General features: G+C 45.9%; 1 protein-coding gene across 4 annotated transcripts in view; it reads left to right on the top strand.

The window, feature by feature from the left end:
* MAP9 (microtubule associated protein 9) overlaps window positions 1-22,758 on the top strand; it is a 185,079-nt gene that overhangs the window by 95,785 nt on the left and 66,536 nt on the right. For all 4 annotated transcript variants that reach the window (XM_078676972.1, XM_078676968.1, XM_078676970.1 and 1 more), the window contains one exon: window positions 18,148-18,221. In XM_078676972.1, the coding sequence (XP_078533098.1) occupies window positions 18,148-18,221 (74 nt within the window). The remainder of the gene's footprint in view (window positions 1-18,147; window positions 18,222-22,758) is intronic.

Below are 22,758 nucleotides of genomic sequence, written 5' to 3'. Positions count from 1 at the left end.
GTGTCCATTTTATGTTCCAGTGCCTCCCCGGTGTCTTTAATGGCCGCCAGGATGGAGTCTAATGTGGTAGAAGAGTCCCTGCCAGGGACTTCGTGTGTATCACTATGAGGGCCAGGAGGTGGCTGACCACCACCCTTGATTGCCCCTACATCTGGAGGTGCTGCCCATGTTTCCAGCGATGGAGAACCCCCCTTCAGGCCACCTGTCAAAATCTGGGGGTATCTCGCCCACGCAGGGCCACAGGGGAGGCAGGGCAGTGAGGAGATCTCAGTGCGCATTAGTCCAGCAGGGCAAAGGGCAGCTCAGGGTGTAGCCAACACGCTAGATCCCCCAGGAGTGCTGCATCTTAAAGCCTTCAACAGTCCACGAAATGCAGGTGGAGGCACCCCACTCCAGCCCCAAACACCCCCGAAGAGTCAGACACCGGGCCTTGCTCATCGCTGCTCCCAGTTCAACATGGACATTCGCTCCCTCCAGGACGGCATGGAAGTCACCAGGCACCTCTCTGCTGCTGCAACACACTCCGCGTGGCCCTCCAAGGTTTCTTCTGCTCAGGTTCTTGGGCGCAATCTCTCCTGCCTGCCCTCCAGCCCAGCCTCTCTTATTCAGGTGCAGCTGCAGCAAGAGGGTCCAGTTGCACGTGATCACCGTCCTCAGGGCACCAAACGGGAGGGGGCTGCCATTATGGGTCTTAGGAACCCGGAAATTCTACATAAGAAATGCTGCCTTGAACCTGCCTCAAGTGAAGGTGCTGACTGAGGGTCAAGTTCTAAAGGGTTGAACTTGGAGTTCAGTTTTGGGTTCAGTATCATGGGAAAACTACAGGACAACAGAGGTAAAAAGCTCTCATTTTTGCAATATAAGCCCAGTTACTACTTTTTGGCCTAGCACTCTTGAAAAGATTCCCACACTCCTTTTCAATTTATAATGGGACTCCTGTAAAAAAAAAACAACACGAAAGGTTAAGTACTGAAATACCACTGGTATAAAAGCAAAGTATACAATTTTAAGGTCTCATTACAAGTTAACTTTCAATTCTGATGGAGCCTGTGACAGCAGTTTCTGTCTCCATGGGCATTATGAGATCTGTGAAAACACAATGTATCTCTTTCACATCAAGATTTCGGCGGCTGAAACCAGACGAGATCTCTTTGTGAAAGTTCGGGGAAAAATGAATTACAAGGGAACTGGACCTAAAATTACTGATTTTCTCCTCTAATAATTTTATTCTTATTACACCCTTGAGGGCCAACATATACTGGGCTGGAAATCCCCCACTCCCAGAGTTACTGGTAGTCTGTCTTCCCCCATCATTGCTTGGTGTTGGGCTATTTAGCCAGTTTGTGACATTGCCCCTATGCTCCCCCAATATAAGTGCTGTTTATTTATCTATCGGAGCCCCTCCTGCCATAGTGTCCACACTGTTATCAGGTATTTCTTCCTCGGAGCTTAGAGAGCCTTTTGCCGAGCCCTGACAAATGTTATTATGGCTCTGCGATGCCCTTGATGCAACTGCGTTTTTCAGTTGTGCTGTGCGGGTTATGGATTTTTGTGTCATATCCATGTTTATCATAAGATTCGCTATCTTTGAATGCTTCCCCACAGCTTTTTTCCCCCATTTTCTTTCCTTTGCAATTTGGCTTAAAAAAAAAACCTGCAGAGGAGAAGAGAACCAACCAGCGACCCACACCTAGTCAGCCTTTTCTTCCTCAATTTCCACTGATACTCAACAACTAGTTTAACACCTGGTGGTCCCCTCTTACCTACTCTGGCGTCATTGCGGAGAACCTTGTCCTTTTGCCCAGATGATGCAAAGCTGTGAGGGCCAAGGATAGTAGACAGCCTTGCAACGGTGGGAAAGAGGGAAAACAAGGAGACCAAATCAATCCTCGCTCCGCCCCTACGAGTGGGTGCTGCATAGATTCCAGAGCAAGGAGGCTTATGTTTACCCTGCAAGGGCACTTGGCATGTGAGAAGAAAAAAACGGTCCAGCTGGAGTCCGTGGCAGAGCTTTATTTTAATTAGGGAGGGAGAGAAACGAAAAAGTAAAGGAGAAAATTGCAATGCTGTTTGGCTCTTTACTCTGCTTCTTCGCTCTTCAGTCCGCGTCCTCAGCACTCTTGACCCGGAAGTGGAAGCGGGGGAGCCGACGATGTCACTCATCGAGGTAGCGTGGCGTGTCGGCAGCCTAGCAGCAGTCCGTGTGGAATTGCCTGCTGCTCAACGGTGGCGATTTTAATTTCATACAGGACTTGGCCAAAAATACCTCAAACAAAACAAATAAACAATGAAAGCCCCATACAAAAAAGTAATAGATTTGCTGAAAAGGGAGTTACATATGGTCGATCCTTGGCGCAGCAGCAACATCGAATCTTTTTAATATGCCTGTTATTCGCAGTGAATCAACTTCGCTGCTCGAATAGATTTTTTTTAAATTTCTCAGTCGCCTAAGTGTCTGAGTTCTGAAATAGGGGCTAATGCCTTTTCTGACCATTCATTGGTTATTGTTGGTCTCGAAGTTGAGGCGTGTATAAGAGAGAGGCCCAGGTGGCAGATGGACCGCTCTCTTCTTTCTAATCGGGAATGGGTATGAGATATAAGCAAATCTATAGACAACTTTCTTTCTGACTGGTAAGGGTACTGCATCTCTCTTTTTGGTCTGGGGAGCCTTTAAGGCCACAATTCGTGGATAAATGATAGCCTCTTCAGCTGCATAATTTAAAAAACGGCAGGCAGATATAGCTCAATTACAGTCCACAGTAGACAAATTATTACAGTTGAGTAGTGGGCGGCTGGGATCATATAATGTCAGCAGGCAATTAGAGAAAGCGAAATACGTGTTAGGAGAGTTTTTTATTTGAGAAGAAATCCAGAGTTCACTGTTGCATCAGCACTGGGTTTATGAGGAAAGCCAGTTGATGGGGAAGTTTCTTGCTCATTCAACTAGAATTAAACTGGAAATAGCCACAATCAGGGACTTGGTGGAATCACAGACAGGTGTGCTGGTCACGGAGCAGGATAGAATAGCCAAAATCCTCCTGCAGCATTATAACGATGTATAATATACAGTTTCAAATGAGTCTATATCCTTTTACTTTCATTCTCTAAATCTCCCACACTTAACCACTGCACAAATTGAAGAGTTAGAAGTGTATTTAGCAGCAGCAGAAATTCAGCTTGCCCTCTCTACAATATCAAGTGGCAATGCGTCCGGAAACGATGGCTTTCCAATAGAATTTTATAAAACCTTTATGAAGGAGTTGACACCCTGGTCGAGCTCTTTAATGCAATAAAAAAGGGGAAGGGATTCCATTTGATTTTAAGGAGTCGCCTATAGTCAGTTTTGTTAAGAAAGGCAAGCACATGAGAGATGTTAATGCGTACAGACTGATCAGCTCATTAAATGCAGACTATAAAATGTTGTTGAAAATATAGGCAAGGCGTGTGCCACCTATAGCTCAGAGCCTAATACATATGGACCAGACAGGTATTATTGTCCATAGAATGATGTCATTGAATACAACTTTTTTAGTACAAGCTGTAACCAGATCTGCAGTCATAATGATGGTAAACGCCAAAAAGACATTCAACTTAGTCAATTGGGATGCTCTTTTTTATGCCCTTATGAAGTTTGACTTTCTTTCACAGTTTACTAACATGCTCTACAGAGTATATTATGGTGCACAGGCAAAGGTCCTTATTAATTCAAATTTAGCAGGAGTTGTTAAAATAAATAGAGGGACTTGGCAGGGGTGCCCCCTTTCACCAATAGTATTGACTTTTTTTATTGAACCTTTAGCTATTAGTTTTAGGGCCAATAGGGGCGTGCTGCCACCGATTCCGGGAATGTCTAAATTAAAGCTATTCGCAGATGATATAGTACTTTATCTGATGCCAGAAAGACAACACCTTGAAGAATTATTGGTAGAATTTGATTGTTTTCAAGCAATTGGGGGAGATCAAATCACTCTGTAAGTGTAGACTAGCACACCAAATTACGTCATCAATCTATTAGTGAGCAGCCTCATATGGGGAGTTCCCAAGCACCTTAATGAAAATCTCTGTCGAGGCCAGGTGTCACCTGGTCTATGAGATGCTCAACCCTGGTCCCTAAGGCTTCAAAAACTAAAAACGCGTATAACATATGCTCATCAATTTGTAATCAAAAATGATTAAAATCAACATCCAACTGTGTTTCTTTGAATTTATATTTAACTGCTTCAGTTTTTTCTTCAACACTTTAGACAAGTGAAAACAAAATATATATATGCTCAGTTGCACTATCAAGATGTGTCTTAAACAACAAACAATGAGAAATTAAACTGTTGGTAAAACATCATAAACACAAAAACACCCAATGCAGTTCGGGTCTGTTTCGACCCTTCTTCAGGGGTAACAAACAATAGTGCTAATTTCTAACTGTTATCACAGTAAACAAAAATTCCCATTAGAGGTTCGTCAAAGCTGTATTTTGTTTGGTCCGTTCCGTTGGCTCTGCAAATACCATATACCAGAAACATATATCAGAAAACTTTTGGTTTGTGGGTTTCCGATTACATTACATCGAATCAATGGGGGTGTTTGCACATGCGGGGGTTCCCTGTGTTTAGAGGTCAAACTTTCACCACGTCGGTGTGTGGTCATGAAATCCCAAGTGTAAATGAATGAAGCGGGAATGTTCCCTACTCACAATTTGTTTCAACGAGAAAACACCAGAAAGTTTCATGCAGTCCGCACGAGAGTGCCTGACTTCTCTATAAAAGCTCGGTTCCTCCTACCAAGTTCAAACATATCAATGGTTAGGATTTCTGTTGATCTTGCTACTATGTAACGCCTGGGAGATCAAATCAACCATAGCAAGGCAGAAATGCTTAATTTATTGACCAGCACAGCATATTCCCTATAAATCTTCAGCAACAGGCCTCATAACCAACCAATACGCTATCTATGGGTAAGAGTAACAAACCAGTATGAAGACTGAAGTATGAACCAATGTTGAGTAATATCAAGGAATTATTGGATAGAAGGACATTTCTCTCTCTTACATTGATAGGACGTGTAGCATTGATCAAGATGTCTATTTTACCTTTGTTGATCTTTCTCTTTTCTAATATCCGATCAAAATTAACAGGGCATATTTTAAGGAACTAGACATCCTTTTTTGGCGATTTATATGGAATAAAAAGGCTCCTAGAGTTAAATTCCCAATAATCCAATTGGATATAAATCAGGGTGGATTGGCGTTACCCAATATGTATTGTTATTACGAAGCAGCCCTTTTAGATAGAACAGTTGGGATCTTAGATGCTGTAGGAACACAGGACAATTTTTTATCAAAAAGATGGTGCAGGGGGGGCGTGGCTACGCGAGCGGCAATAGCGGTCGCAGCTTGTTAGAGCTCCCGCCGGCCCGCATTTAATCCGGCTGAATTATCCTGGCCCCCGTACCCACTACTCACACCCTTGTGGGGAGGACATTCCTAGTGGCGCCAGGGATCCTCCGGTGCCGTCGGCAGCGATCCTAGGTGCTCGGACGCGCCGGAACGAGGGACAGACGAGTGAGGCCTGGCATCGCCGGGACCTCGATTTTGGCGATCCCCGGCCGGGCGGCCTCTGTGTGGGTCGGCTGGCCCACTGCTCGCCACTGGACCTCTACTGCCCTGGGGCCGAGGAATGATCGGCGATTCTCTTCCTGGGGCCCTGCTGGAGAGGGGTGCGATCCCGGTGCTGTGACTCTGCCTGCTCCGCTACGGCGGCCCTGTGATCCGGGTGCAGCCGCGGTCTCGAGTTTCGCGACCCCCTGCCGGATGAGCTTTCGCCTGCGCCTACTGGTGCCCTGGAGTGCTCGGAGCGATCCTCCCCTAGAGGTCCCGACGGTGACTGGACAATAACGGGCAGCCCGGAGCGCCTTGGCTGGCCCCGTGCCTAAGGACAAACCGTGAGTACCCCCCCCCCCCCGGGACCCCGGGCGCTGCAGGAGTTTGGGCTGATGCTGTGGAGCCCGTGGATTGTGTAAGAGAGACGCTGCCCAGCCCACAGGGGGGATAGGGGACTCTGACAGTTGGCAAGTGGGGTGCTGGTCTCGGGGCCTGCCTGGACCTGGCCCGGGCGCAGAATTCCACCACGGATGAGACTGTCCGGCCCCCACTGAGGGAACAGTTGCTTTCACGCGGCCCTCCCCTGCTACACTTGGTGGAAGGGGCTCTGGGTCCCTAAACAGCCATTTCTGCATACATAGTGGGCAATTCACGAGGAACTGGCAGCCATGACCAGGGGAGGTGGTGGCCCCACCAAACAGGTGACGATCGACAAGTTCACCGGGCCCAGTGGGGGCCCTGGACCGTCAGGAGGTGGACAGCAAGGAGGAGGGCCGGATAACGCAGCACTAATGGCGGCCATCACCCAATCAAGGGATATGCTCGATGCCAAGATAGGTGCAGTGGGCGCGGATGTCACCCTCTTGCGTCAAGACTTGCGGAATGCCGTAGCACGGATCACAGAGGCTGAATCCAGGTTGTCGGTGGTGGAGGACGATGTAGGCACACTCAAGAAGAAAATGGCGGCAATGGAAACTGTGCAACGGGGCCTGGCGCTTCGAGTGGAGGATGCTGAAGGGCGCGCACGCCGCAACAACCTCCGTTTCATTGGCTTTCCGGAACGATGTGAGAAGGGTAACATGGAACAATTCCTCACGCAGTGGCTGGGAACCTGGCTGCCCCCGGAGGCTTTATCCAACTGCTTCGTTATTGAACGCGCACACCGCGCCTTGTCACAGATGCCACCGGAGGGTGAACGGCCCAGGGCAGTAATTGCTAGACTTCTGAACTATCATGACCGGGATGTCATTCTGAGGGAAGCGAGAACCAGGGAGGCTCTTCTTTACGAAAATCGGAAGATAATGATCTTCCCTGACTACACGAAGCTAGTGCAGCAGCGGCGCCAATCCTTCATGGACGCCAAGGCGAAATTGCGAGGTCTCAAACTCCAATACTCCCTGTTGTACCCAGCGCGCCTGAGAGTGATTTTCCAATCGCAGACACTGTTTTTCGATACTCCGGAAGACCTCTTTAAATGGACCGACGAGACAGTGAGGATCCGGCCGAATTCTCAGCCGGGGCTCAACCCGGGCTCTTCGAGGGGGTCATCACAGGAACGGAGTGGTCAGACGACCAAGACCAAGAGGAACCGGCGATCTAGGTCACGAAAGCGGTCGGCCTCCTTCAGCGACACCCGGGCCAGTGGTAGGACCGAAGACTCGGACCAGTCTGAGATGGATCATGGCCAGATCTGAGGATTCGGCGCCCCTTTGTACACTTGTCGCTACAGGCTCTGGCTAAGGGAGTACGGGCTCTTGGGGCTCGATAGACTGGTAGCATCATGGCTGCCTCAGGATTGGTTTGCGGCTGATCACTGAACATGGGGGGGGGGATTGTGGGTTGGGGTTCGGGGACTACACATAAGGGGCTACTGCTCTCCTACGGATGTGGGAGGTTTTGGGAGAGGAGGGATGAGGTTACTGTTTCCTGGGGAGTTGGGATCCATTGGCATAGCTGACTCAGGGCCCTCTGTTTTGGGCTCGGGGTTACCCATGCCGCGACAGGTACTTCATGGTTTCTTGAGGTATAGGGGGGGGGAGGGGGGGTGCGGGTGGCCGGGAGCAGGGCCGCTGAGTTGGGACCGAGACATGATCAAGACTATGATGACATTCAGTTGATGGTTGGTTTTGGGGTTTGGGGTAGGACGAGAGTTGCTCGTCATGTTATCTTGGGGTTCTGGGGCGGGAGGGTGGGACTGCACGTGTGTCTTGCTATAGTGTTCATTACTGTGTGCGATGAGTGGCAATGGCGAGGACGTTCTATTTGATGGGTCTCACATGCTTATGGCTGAAAAGACTCATAGACTCCCCGAGGCGTCTCTGCGGGTGATCACGTGGAATGTCAGGGGGATGCTCGACAAGATCAAGCGTGGGGCAGTCTTGCTCCAGGAAACCCACATGATGGGCTCGAAAGTGCTTGGTCTACAGAGGTTCGGCTATCACCAAGTATTTCATGCCGGATTTTCCCGGGGATCCAGGGGGGTGGCCATTTTGATACATCGCCGGGTAGCCTATGTCCTTGAGAAGCAGTGGGTTGACCCGCAGGGTCGCTATATCTTTGTCAAGGGCATGGTGGGCACTGAATCTGTGGTCTTTGGGAGAGTCTATGCCCCCCCCCCCCCCCACTGCAATGGGCCCTAGCTGAGAAACTATTCACAGTGTGGGAGGACATCCCCGAATCCCTGGCAGTGGTTGGCGGTGACTGGAATGATGTGATGGACGTGAGTGTGGATCGCCGGCGGCACCGAGAAGTGGTTGAATCTACCCCTCCCCCCTCACGCACCCGACTGCATGCTATGACTGAGGGACTGGGCTGGTCGGATACCTGGAGACATATGCACCCTACAACACGCGAGTATACGTATGTCTCTGCTGTGCATGGCTCCTATTCAAGATTGGACTGTGTGTTTGTGCCTGGCGACTGCTTGTGTAGAGTGAAGAGTGCTGACATCTTGCCTAGAGGCCTGTCCGATCACTCCCCGGTATCGATTAGGGTGGAACTCCGTCGACAACGCCAGCCGTTTAGATGGAGGATGTCCTCGTGGCATCTCCAGCAGCCTGCCTATGTGATGCACTTGCGGGAAGCGTTAGACCTGTATTGGCGGGAAAATCTAGTGGGAGACATTGACGCCGGGGTGGTGTGGGAGGCCATGAAACCCACTATCTGGGGAGTAGATATAGCGTGGTGTGCCGCGGCCCGTCGGAAGCGGCGAGGAATGATCGCAGAAGCGGCCGCGCGGGTGGAAAATTTGGAAGAGCAGAACCGCGTGGGGGGTGATGAAGCCGGGTTACGACTCCTTCTCCAGGCTCAGCAAACCTATGCATCTGTCCTACTCGATGACGCAAAACAGGCATGGCTAGCCACACGTAGTAGAATATACCAATGAGGGGACAAGTCATGCACGATGCTTCATAGACTCTGCCAACGCCACCTCCAGCCGCTTACGCTGCCAGGACTCACGTCCGACGACGGTGAGGTCCTTACTGACCCAGACGAGCTAGCAGCGAGTTTTGCCGCATACTTCGCTGCTCAGTACGCCCCATGCGATCGCCTATCAGCTGACGAGGTGACTAAATTTATTGAAGACATGCCCCCCAAGACGGTGTCGGATGAAACTAGGAAGGCCCTCGATGCGCCCCTTACAGCTGAGGAGCTGGGCGATGCCCTGGGACAGCTTAATACCGGAAAGGTCCCTGGCCCAAGTGGCTACCCGAGTGAGTTTTATAAGAAGTTTCATGTACAGCTGGGGTCCCATTATCACCGGGCGCTTGAGACAGCGCGTGAACAGGGCACACTGCCCCGGGACTGGCGACATGCCGAAATCGTCGTCTTTCAGAAACCAGGTAGACCCCCAGAGAGGCACGACTCATATCGCCCCATTTCACTACTCGATATTGAGGCTAAAGTTCTGGCTAGGGCTTTAGCGAATCGTCTGTCCCCGTATATAACAGACCTGGTGCATCCGGACCAAGCCGGGTTCATGCCTCATAGAGCGACGCGGCATAACATCCGACGCGCACAGGCGGCGATTGACGCCATGGGAGCCACAGGAGAGCGGGCGGCTCTGTTGCTAGCTGACATTAACAAAGCCTTTGACTCCGTCAGCTGGACATACCTTTTTGCACTTTTGCCCCGTCTAAATCTAGGCCCGGTTTTCCTGTCCTATGTCAGGCTACAATACACAGATAATACGGCCTCGGTCCGGGTTGCTGGGGCGGTGTCGGAGACGTTTCAAATTGGACGAGGGACCCGACAGGGATGCCCGCTCTCCCCCTATCTATTCGCTCTACTTATGGAGCCGTTGGCTGCCTGGGTGTGTATAGATGCGCAAATGCGGGGCTTTGTATGGAACGACAGCTTATCGGATAGGATCGCACTTTACGCGGACGATGTCCTTTTCTTTCTTACCGACTTGCAGCGCTCAGGACCGCGCGTACTGGAAATTATGCGAATCTTTGGGGAAGTCTCGGGCCTATATTTGAACCTGCATAAATCTACCCTCTGGATGCTGAATGGAGACACCTTAACGGATCCCTGGACGTTGGGGCTACAGGTGGCTACGCATGGCCTGAAATACCTGGGGGTGTTCCTGTCGAAGTCAGTAAACGTTGCCTGGGAACGCAACATAGTGCCCGTTTGGGACCGAGTTCAGACAGATGTCAAGGCTTGGTCTCGAATGCCCCTATCTATATTTGGCAGATCCGCAATTTTTAAAATGGTTGCACTCCCGCGTCTCCTCTACCAATTGCAGAATCATCCCTATCCAATTGCACCCCAGTGGTTCCGACAGGTCAATTCGATCTTGGGCCGCTTTCTATGGGCTGGGGGGCCGGCCAGAGTAGCACTACGTACGTGCTTCTTGTCCACTTACTGGGGAGGCCTGGCCACCTCGGATCTACTGTCCTATTACCAGGCCGCTCATCTGCTTATCCTGAACGAATGGTGGTACGGCGACAGCAGGGATCCAGCCTATGCCCTGGAACGCACATTGATGGGCGACAATACGCTCCACACAGTCCTCTACTCGGCCCGCTTGCGCCGGAGGCTGCCGAGGGTCACGAGTCTCGTTTTTGCTGTCTGGCGCCAGGCCTTGCGCCGCATGGGCTGGTGGGGTCGACTGACCGCTGAGACGCCGCTATGGCATAATGGCCTGTTACCCGAGTTGTCGGCCTTATCAGGATTTGACGGCTGGGATGCGATCGGGATTTCACAGCTAGGACATGTGATGTCCGGGACGACGCTCAAGTCCTTTCAGGTACTCAGCATCGAATTTAATATGCCCCAGTCCCAATTTTTTCGGTACTTACAACTCCGACACGCACTAATGCCCAGTATTACCAATATAGATTCGCTTCCCGATTTTAGTCCCATTGAGGCAAAAGTCTTTATGGGGGATCTGGGGGATAAGAAAGTCTCTCGCATCTATCGGACATTGGTCACTCATTGCTCCTCCACCCTTCTTCCGTTAAAGACGACTTGGGAAACTGATGTTGGCCCCCTCGATGAAGATGACTGGAGGGAGGCTCTGGAGTCCCCTAAAGGGGCAGCCATTGCTATACGGTTTAGACTGGTCCAATTCAATATTCTCCATAGGGCCTACTTCACCCGTGAGCGACCGTGGAAGGCAGGCTTGATTGGATCCCCGGAATGTTTGCGCTGCGGAAATGCGGTGGGCACTTTGCTCCACACGATATGGTCGTGCCCTAGGCTGGTGGGCTTCTAGAGGGGTGTGTGGGGCTGCCTGTCTGAAGTACTGCATTGGTCTCTTCCTCGCACTCATCGTCTGGGCCTACTCCACATCTTGGAGGGGGTTGGTGGAAACGTATATAAACGTCACCTGCTGCTCCTGGGACTGGTGGTGGCCAAAAGAGACCTAGCCCGGGCTTGGAAGGATGTGAGGGCCCCCCCCCCTGTGTGCTTGGAGAGCCGGAATGGACTTTTGCATGGGCCTGGAACGACCGATTTTTGAAGCACGAGGATGCCCCCGCAAACATTTCAAGATATGGAAGAGGTGGGCTGAGTATAGGGGGTTGACGCTAGACCCTTCGGCAGAACTGGAGGAAGATCTTTAGTCTCATGTTATTTGCAAGTCCTTGCATTACGCCACGAGTATCATATCATGATTACATACCGAGGCTATCTGTACACACGTGCACGGGGGTAGGGTGGGACACAGGGGTGGAGGTGGGAGGGTTGGGTAGTTGGGGTTCATAGGGGTAGGAGAGGGTATAGTTGTATTCCTTTATGATTGCTTTTTCTTGACTACTTGGTTGGACGCTTAGTCCTCTGCTGTAACTGTACCACAATGCTTGGTGGTGTTCTCCTGAATGTGGGGAGCCACACGTATTCCTTGCTCGATCCTACAAATAAAATTTGTTGTGAAAAAAAAAAAAAGATGGTGCAGGAGGAGGGGTTCAGCTACCGGCTTTCATTTACACTACGAAGCTCCCAAAAAAGACAAGATATAAGGTTCTTCGGGAATATTCTATCCGACTTCAAACATATTATGCCATAAGGGGACAATCCTTAGGCTATATATATCTCCAATTGACAAATACCAGGCCTTAGGGTTACAAATTGCTAAAAATCGTACGAGATATTTGTATATGAATGGATTTAAAGCATTAGGACATTTTGTAATAGGAAGCAGTATTATTTTCTGGCAGAACATCAAAGGAAGATGTGGCGATGGCTGTAAGCTGTTTTATTTTGGATATCTGCAGATCGTGCATTTGATAAAAAAATGTAATTTACCAACGAGCTCCATCTCTTCACCAACAACAACTGCTCTTTTTAAGACTAGAATAAAGGGGATAGGAAATAGTTACAGGCTATTAAGGATTCAAACTGATTCTCTCCTGCCCAATACATTTCTGGAAAAGATATCCTTGACAACCTGTGTACTTTTTCAGAAATAGAATGGCAGATGATTTGAAAATTAGGAAATTCAATTTTAAGAGCTGCGAACTATAAGAGAATGTCTTTTTTAGCTCACTGAATGGCGTACTATACCCTTAGAGCCCTTTTAAAGACGTATCTGGAGGTGGAAGATTGTTGTTTTCGATGTTAGCAGTTTGGGAGCGGAGAGTGGCTCCATATTTTTTTTACCTGTACTGAGATCAAATTGTTTTGGGAACGCCTTAAGCATGGTGGCTTAATATACAGAACAACAAAAGGCAATGCCAATTTATGAGAATAGGCGCTAATGTATTTATAACTATTGCGTCTTTAATTGCGCGCTCCTTGATCCTCCAGAATGAGAGGACTAATAGAACACCAACTTACCAGGAATGGTATAACAAAATGATCCAAACTCAAAAGTTTGGGAATGCATATGCTAGTAGGACCGGGGCCTTAAAAGGTTTGCATATTCTTGGCAATTTATGATTAAGATCTAGAACTCTACTTCCGTACTTACTTCAAATAATATTATCTTCTGTAAAGTTCGCACTTCCAAACAATAAATATTTTCTCTCAAGTACGCACAAGCACTTTATACGATATAATCGTATGGCATCGATAGCTGCTAAATTCCCCATCTTTGCACTTTAAGCATTACATATGCTATGTATACACGTACACACATCTGCACTTCAAGTATAACATACTCAATGTATGGACTTATGCACATTAGCACTTTCTAGATATATTAAAGATTAGATGCATTAATGAAATTATAATGATGAAAAAGATTGTATAGTATATCGTAACTTATTTATATATTCCTATATCTTGTAATGTAAAGGACACTAAGTGCAAAAAAGGTTTGATAAATGAATTTGATGCCTATTTCTATTGTATTGTAAATCCAATCGGCTTATCTAATATTGTATGTATACTCTGCTATTTTATAGAGATATTTGGATAAGTCTCTCGTTGAAGCTGAAATAACCATGCCAAATTTAATATATCTGTTGTATCTGCTTATTTCACACAAACAAAGAGGATTTATCATTACCATTTCAAAGACATGAAACATGGTATAACAACTCCTTTCTATTCAAGAATTACAGCTTAAAATTGTATTAAGGAATTCCCAATCCTAGCCTATGAGAGGAGTAGGCCTCAAAGTAGTGAAAAACGAATTTAGCTGTTTATCACTACCAGGACATGTGAAACTTAAAAGTGCATGCCCTGCCTTTTATTTACACAGTACCCTGCTCTTAGGGCTACCTATGGTTTAACTTAGGGTTGACCTATCTGTAATACAAAGGGAGTTTAAGGCTTGGCAAGTAGTTTTAAATGCCAAGTCGAAGTGGCAGTAATCTGCACACACAGGCTCTGCAATGGCAGGCCTGGGACAAATTTGAAAGGCTACTTGTGTGAGTGGCACAATCAGTGCTGTTCGCCCGCTAGTAGCATTTAGGTTGCAGGCCCTGAATATCTGGTATGCCACATTAGAAGAGACGTACAAGTAAACTAAATATATCAATTGTGTAGACACCTATGTATCATGTTTAAGGGAGAAGCACATGTACTTTAGCACTGGTCAGCAGTGGTAAAGTGCTCGGAGGCCTAAGACCAACTAAACGGTCAGAAAAAGAGGAGGAAGGCAAAAAGCTTGGGGTGACCCTTCAGATAGGGCCATTTTCAAGAGACCCTTCAGATAGGACAATATTTTCCAACAGCCTCTGCTAGAGCGCGCAGGTCACCCGACTATAAATTTACTGGCAGTGGTCACTAATTCTTTTCATAGGTGGTTACTGTCTAAGTTCCGCTTTAATCAAATTTATATGGTTCTGTGGGACAAGAAAGATTGGTGTAAGCTTGAGGAGTCGTCCCCATGTAAATGTGATGGTTTTTCAACCCAGGATAATGCGCATTTTTTGTTCTTTTGTTCTTTTTATTGTGAACCTCGCATTCGATATTTAAAACCAATCCTGAAGGAGATGGGTTTTACGCAGTACAAGCTTGCACTGTTATATTTACAGATGATGAATTCCCCTGTAATTATGTATTGCACTGCTAGTTTTTTGGCTGCATCTGTTAGATGTAAGAGATCAAGGTTAAGATTGGAATTACAATTGAGGACAGATACCTAAATTCATGTCTACTGTACTGTTGAGCGCAAACTGTAATGAATTTTGTGTAAATAATGCCCTTTTACTTGCTTTTTAATTCCACTTAATGTTTAATACTGTATTAATTGATTTTAAGACATTTTGAATGTATGATATATGTTTGTAGAATACTTTTATGATTTTAATTAATCGAATAAAGTGGACTTTGACTTGACTTGACTTGACTATAAATTTACCATATGCACACTTGGGCTCATAAATTCAATTCACAATACTAATTTAATCGGGTAACCTACACTCTACTACCAGCAATTAAATTCTAACTGTTTCCTATACCGTGGACTTACCAATCCTTGTCATTTGGTACCTATGACCACAATGGATCAGGGAGCTAGCTGAAATAAGCAGTCTAAAATAACATTTATAACATTTGCACTCTTTTATAATAACCACAAACTCAATACGTTTTGAGAACCTTTCTCTATTCTTCTTCGAGGTTTGAAAGCATAAGATTTACAGCAAGCAAACTATCAATAATAAGAATCATGAAAAGCGTATAACCATGTAAGAGATAAATCATGCGAACCATTTAGAAATCTAAATGGAAGGTAAGTACAGGGAACATGCTAATAAAAACTTTTCAGGAATTAGATTTAATATAGTGTTACTAAAGGACGGGGAAAATAAGGAACATGCTCGAAATCAAGTTTGAGTACCCCTAGAAAGGTGTATAAGGAAAAGGAACTTAATTTTGTAATAACGGATAATGAAATAACCATGTAGCTGTAGGGAAGGTAAGAAATGGAACACGCTAAGAATTTGGAGCAACCACTTTTAATTCGGCTAAAGGAGGGTAAAGAAAAGGAACACCTGAATTTCATGAACAGTTCATTATCTACAGTTCTAAAGGATAGGAGAAAAATGGGTCATGCTAAAAATAGCAAGAATCACGATTTATTAATGTCTTAGAAAGGAGGAGGAGAGGAAAAAAGAACATATGCAGTTATGACTCTAGCAAGATTTCAGGAAGGGTAAGAAAAAGGACGCAAGTATGTTTCCCTCCCAGAATTATATTTACCTTGAACAGTGTGGAGACCAACCCTCAGCAGCACCTCTGTTCTCGATCAGCTATTGAGTGCGTTGGGTCAGTGACAGGTCAGCTATTCGGACAAGTCTGACAATTTCTCTAGCTAAACCTAGGCTAGTTATACTGTTTTTCAGGTCAGTGTTCCACCCCCCAAATGTTGCAAGTGTAAGGATCCCCAATTTCGATTGGACAAAATAGAAAAGGACAGGTCATCACACCTCCTAAGATTTGAGCTTTCTCAAGCCCCTCATTAGAATTTTTCATACACGCCCATTGAATTTTGGGTTCTCATGACATATGCCTTATACATAACAATGGTGAATTTAACATTGTATACAATGTATTTTGTTTGGTACAGTTCTGCTTCTTCGACTAGGTGAGGGTTTTTCTTCCCAGGCGTATCTTGGCTGGGGCTGCCATCTGGCAAAGTTCCAAAGGTCATTGCTGTGGAGACTCGCAGATCTCAAGCAGACTCAGTTTCAAGCAAAATGGAGTACAGCAAGGGACAACAGGCCATATTTCGTAATGTACCATGAAATGGAAAAGAAACAGTTTTAGAACACAGAAAAATGAATAAACTGTATACCATGAATCTCTACCCTATACCCATTACTTTATAATAACTATAGCTTTAGTGATTTAAGCATAACGAACAGCATAGCAAAAGCAGCAATGCAAGCCTCTCGCATGTGAGAACACAAAGCAGCCATTTTAGCTCTAATGCGCAAGTGCAAACATTTCCCACCAGAACTGCGAGTATGTCACGTCACGTGAGTATGACCGACGCATGCGCAGTAGAAATTCCCGCGTAGCAGCAGCCATTTTAGGTTGCAAGCGTATTAGGATTAGTAAACACATAGGCAAGCGTCTCTCGGACACCCAAAAAATGTCGGAAAAGGGCAAATTAATAAGAAAAACATATTGATTAGTTAATTAATGTTATTTGAGGTTCATGAAGTCAAGCAAGTCGCTTTACGTGTGAATCCTTGCTCCATCACCTCTATAAAACAAATATAACTTTTAAGAGTCATGTGTTTTATAATATCTTTATGTAGTAGGTGAAGATGATCTAGAAAATATACCTCTAAAATGAGGCACTTTATTGGGTAGGATAATTAGCATTGATAACCTAAAATCTATCCTAAGCTATGATACATATAGGTTAGCCAATCTCTGTACACAACAATTTAAGATTTTTTATTAGACATAATATACGCCTCAGAAACTTTATAAATAACATTTTCTTGAGAATTGAAGATGCTATACCTGTAATACAGAAAATGATAGTGAAGAACCCGTGTTCGTAAGATGCAATTGCCTAATAGCATTCTGAACTAAAGTATTTCCTGCAATTTCTGATTTATTAAATTATGACATTACGCTAACAACTGAAATTATCTTATTGCCTTTGATGTCACAGTAATTCCATCACAAAATGTATGTATTTGTAATGCAATGACCATTGCAAGATTATGTATAGCCCTCGAATGGATTTATCTGCACCCTCCAAATATTGAGAAATGGTGGAATTTTGTCTATCATACACATGAAATGGCAGCTATATTGGAAGCAACTAAAGGTGGGCAGGGGAAAAGTTGGTTGTATGAGAAATGGGTATCTCTGAATGCACAATTAGCACAGTGTATTACATTGTGGGTGGACCTTGATTCATAAACGGACATATATCTGCTCAGGTGTTCTATTATGGCTGATGTCACTGTGATTAATTGTCTATATATTGGTGTGTTCTATGTCACATAAATAGTTAAAGAAAAAAAACGGGGCTTAGAACTGTTATACAGTAAAAATCCAAAGACATCCGAGTCAGATCAGTCAAAAACAAAACAATCTGTTAATAAATGAGTGATCTTTCTGTATTAGGGAAACAATTACTTTGTCTTGAATTGTGACACATTACTTTATATATTGTGTTAGTTTTAGTTCTGTTGAATTCTACAAAATATACATGAATATATATCGAGAGATTCTCACACCACCTCATTTGTAGTTTTTTGTAGTTTTTAATCAATAGATGTACTGCTTTCTGTTTTCTGCTTAGTATCTTTACTTGACACTTTAAATCGTTTTGTGTCTTCTCCCGAGTTTCTGTTTTTTGGCTTCCAAACTATGCCAAATGCAGCTTCTATCTGTTTGCCTTAAGTTTTTTATTTTTATTTTTCCTTAAATTACTGGATTAATAAGTTGTACCGTACCTTACCCTGGTAAAATGCTAACATCAGTTACAGGATTTATACATATTCTATGTTGTGATGTACATTAACTTACCCTGGTAAAATGCTAACTTCAGTTGTTGTGTTCAACCATATTTAATGTTGTATGTCTAGCGTAAACATGGAATAACAATGTGAAACAAAAACCTATACATGCTATGTTTTAACAACCTCTGTTTGGTAATCATGTTTGCTTGTTATTATGTGTTCAAGCACAAAGCAATCCAGGAAAAGAACTTAAAGAACAAAGAAGAAACTTCAAGCCGATTGAACTCTCCATTAACAGGGTAAATATCAGGTTAATAACTTTAAATAACTAATGTCAGGGTTGGACATTGTAAGAAGGTATTGGGGAAATCAAAGAAGCCTGCAATTTAGACTTTCTCCCCTGTAAACAAAATGGAGATGGCTCTAGGAGAACAACTACAACAGGTTTCTATAAACCAGTGACAAAGGTTAATCAGTCAGAATGGAAGAACTTAGGTCACTTAACTAGAAAAAATTGCTTTCCTTCTCAGTACCTCTCCAGAATTGTATCCAAAGAGATTTTTCTTAGTCATATCCCGTGTGAGCCAATGAGCACATTACATCAAGAAGCTAGTTATAAGAACTTTTGTAAGTCCTGTCCAAATCTTTTCCATGGTTTCCCTAGTTTCACCATAAAACAAGATGTTTTAGAAGGGAAACTAAAAGCTACAGTGTCAGAGATGATGTCCTTTTGTGAAACCTTAACCCCCCTTGTGTTTTTGTGTGCGGATCTAAATGATCTACAGAAACTCTCACTAATCATCTTAATTTACTTATTCTCACGATACCCTGAAAAGAAGAGGCAGTATGCTTATAAAACATTCATCAACATTATTGACGGAAAAGTAATATGAGGAGACCTACTCCTCATTTTACCTCCACCTAGTCTTCCTCTTTGGAACAGGGTTATTTCATGATCAGGTGAGCATGGTTCATCCCTGTGTCCAGCAAACATCTTGCATATTTCATTTCTTTTTGCACTTGTTATTACCATGGCCTCCACATTTTTAGAACTTTATTGAATCTGTTATTTCAAAGGCATGTGTAAGTGGATTGCTGAGTTATGGGAAGAAGAGAGTCTGCAATCGTGATGTGATCTTTGCCTGAGTTTCCACAAGACCAAAGCAGTCTGACCCAGAAAGGTAAAGTGCTTTCGGGGGAATCCCTGACTCACATTTAGTAGCTTGATCCCAGCAGCATGGTATTTTGTAGTAATAGTTCCTGTGGTATAAGTACAATAAGAAGCCAAAACAGCAGTGGGGGTATGACATTAGTTACTTAAAATATTCAAACCAAGTTAGTTACAAGGCAAACATTCAATACTTTTTTTTCCTAAAAATAAGATCCAATGTTATAAAAAAAAAAAAAACCTGCCAATTGGAAAGCGCTGGAATTGTCTTATTTTGAATTCAGCACTTTTGTCCCTTTATAGGAAAATGACACTAAGATAATGTAAGGAGTGATGAAATAATTGCAAAATTCAAAGGGCATATATAAATCCTTTTGAGTGTAATGAACATTCAGAATAAAATGAAATCTGCTCTGCTGTAAACGAAAATGTTTCTATGGGGAACTGGGGATCGGAAGGTGTTGGACCTAGATTACCCCAAGCCTACATATGGTAGCCTGGCACAGTAGTGGTCTACAGCTAACTCCAAGCGCTGGTTAAGTACTTACAAATCTTACCCACAGTAACTCAGTGATGAACCACTAAAATAAAGACACAACACCACTGTTTGGAAAAATACCGATACCTTTTATAAAAATAATATGCTCTTCTTGTTATGCTTTTTAGTCAGGGATGAAAGACAATCAAATACACATCCACATGAAATTTAAATTACTCTTCAATATTTTTCCTGCTCAGAATTTGAGAATCAAAGGTACATTTAGGTTCTTTAGTTATTTAGGACACAAGACACTTCACTAATAACTTTTACAGGAAGGCAAAATACAGTCTGGCAGAGTAATATGTTTTTAAAGACACATTTGCAGGTACATTACATTTGTGATAAGAGGCTGTCTATAGTACAACCCACTACTCCACTAGGAGGTTACAGCTAGGGATTTGCACTCTACAGTTTCAACATGTTATTTAACCACTCTTAGGCGTGTACATTACCCCTCAGCTCTTAGCCTTCTTCTCACTCAACAGACCTCTACCACAGGGGTGGATCTTCTCAACATAAACCCCCAGCCATGTGGCTAAAAGGAGACAAAACAGAATCAACAATGTTCTCCCTTCGATCAATTCACAGGTTGCACCTTAATGGTGAAGGTTCTACTTCCTTAATTAATAACAGGATATAAGGGCTCTTCCTAGTGAGCCTGGTAATTCTCCCTGCCCACCACTCTCCCCCTCTTATCTCATTAGGAGCTAGAGTTTTTACGTGGACTGGGCAGTTCTGTCACTCGGTTTCTTTATATGTAATTCTGGCGGCTTAAAAGTCAATTGCCTGTCTTTAAGATTTCCCGCTTTGATGCCTTCAGTCACCCGATGCTTCCTCTTCCCGCACCCCCTCTACCCGGCTTACTTTTGAGTTCCGGACAGTGCAGCTGGTGTTGCCTGGGTCCCGCGGTGCCGGGGAAGTCTCCCCGCAGTTGTAGAGGCGTCAGGGATGCCTACCTCAGACCGAGGCGCTCCACCGAGGTGACCGATGCGGCGCTTCTGCCTCTTCAAGCTTACCGCTGGCTGGAGCTCTGCCTTGACGCACCTCCGATGACGCGACCGGCCCTCCTCAGGCGCACTACTCCGCTGGGCATGCGCGGAAGCGCTCGCTCTTCTCCCGCCTCCGCACTCACTCAAAGGGAGGACGCTGGTCTATCGGTGACGCTGCTCTCCCGGGCCTGCCCGATCATAGGCCCCTCCTGCCTCACGAAAAGCGTCTAGCTGCTGGTCATGCGCGGAAGCGCCGATCTCTTTGTTTTGACGCGGCCGGTGCCCCCGGGGTCCCGATGCCGATCAGAGCAGCGTCGCTGCTCCCCTCCAGTCACTTCTCACTTGGGCTTCACAGGAAGGATGTCCACACACGGCGCCCTTGCTCCACAGGTCGCCAGGGTGCCACAGACCCCCGCACTCACTTCAGCTACTCCACGTCCCCGGTAAGCTCAGCGCTGATCAGGGGTAGCCAGGACTCTCTTCAGTCAGGGGTATCCTGAGTGGATTTATTGAGATTCCAAGATGTGAGTGGCTGCTTCCTCAAGTAGCTCGATTTCTTTTCCAATAGTTGATGTTTTGAGAGAGGGATCGGTCAAAGGCTGAAGGGGGAACAATCCTCTGAAGTAACTGTCAGCCTCAGTGACAAACTAGCTGCTCTCAGTGTGTCCACCTCCTCTCACCACTGCCTCACTCCTCTACTCTGGGGTCAGCACAAAATGGCTGCTGGTCACTGGCCTTATATAGGGTGGCCTGAGACCTGCAGAATTCTCTAGGGTATTCTAGAAAGTTCCCTAATGTTAACCTATGGACCTGTCCTCCAGTGGTGTCCGTTATGGCAGTTGGTGGGCACCATCTTAGGTCTCTGGAGATCCCTAGATTTTCAAGGGGGCTGACTAGGCCTCACAGGTTATGAGGGAAAAATGGCGTCATCGCCAAGGAACACCTAGCCCCCTGACAGCATTAAAAAAATTCCTGATGGACATATGTAAAAATAAAAATAGAAACTCTGGGAGGCTAAGGGGGACAAAAATAAATCACGATGGTTAGAGTCTTCCCAGAAGCAGACAGGTCTAACACGCGTCCCCCCCAGCTGAAAGTGGGGAGAACTACCCAACCCCTTGGGAGTCCTCATCACTAAGGCGGAAATATCTGGATAGACCGTCTGCGTTGGCATGGTCTGCCCCAGGTCGGTGTTCCACCCTAAAGTCCATTCCCTGTAGGGAGATGGACCACCTTAACAACTTGGGATTCTCCCCCTTCATTTGCATCAGCCAACGAAGGGGGCGATGGTCAGTCTGAACTAGGAAGTGCGAACCAAACAGGTATGGTCGCAGCTTCTTCAGAGCCCAAACCACCGCAAAGGCTTCTCTCTCAATTGTACTCCATCTCCTTTCCCTGGGGAGTAGCCTTCTGGACAGGAAGACCACGGGTTGATCCAAGCCCTCATCATTTAGCTGCGATAACACTGCCCCAATGCCATGTTCAGACGCATCTGTTTGGACAATGAATTCTCTAGCAAAATTAGGGGCCCTGAGAATGGGAGCGGAACACAATGCTTGTTTCAAGGTCATGAAGGCTCGCTGGCAAGCCTCTGTCCAGACTACCCGTCGGGGTTGCTTCTTGGAAGTAAGTTCAGTGAGGGGGGCCACGATAGTGCCATACCCCTTCACGAAGCGACGGTAGTATCCCGTGAGGCCCAGGAAGGCTCGGACCTCGGTTTGAGTCTTGGGGGGCTCCCAGGCGATGATGGTCTCAATCTTTGCCTGGAGGGGCTGCACCGTCCCCCTGCCCACCAAGTGACCTAAGTACACCACCGACCCTTGTCCGATCTGACACTTGCTGGCCTTGATGGTCAAGCCAGCCTGTTGTAGGGCATGAAGAACAGCTTGCAGGTGCTGCAAATGGTCCTCCCAGCTGCTGCTGAAGACAGCAATGTCGTCCAGGTATGCAGCAGAAAAAGCTTCCATTCCCGAAAGGACCCTGTTCACCAGCCGCTGAAAAGTGGCAGGGGCATTCTTGAGCCCAAAGGGCATCACACGAAATTGGTAGTGTCCCTCAGGTGTAGAGAAGGCTGACCTTTCCTTCGCCTCCTCGGTAAGGGAAATCTGCCAGTACCCTGAAGTTAGGTCAAAGGTACT

This window comes from Lissotriton helveticus, chromosome 2_1 (assembly GCF_964261635.1).
Source record: "Lissotriton helveticus chromosome 2_1, aLisHel1.1, whole genome shotgun sequence".
In the NCBI taxonomy this organism is placed as follows: Eukaryota; Metazoa; Chordata; class Amphibia; order Caudata; family Salamandridae; genus Lissotriton; species Lissotriton helveticus.
The sequence above is the reverse complement of the archived record's forward strand: the minus strand, read 5'-3'. Positions and strand labels throughout refer to the sequence as shown.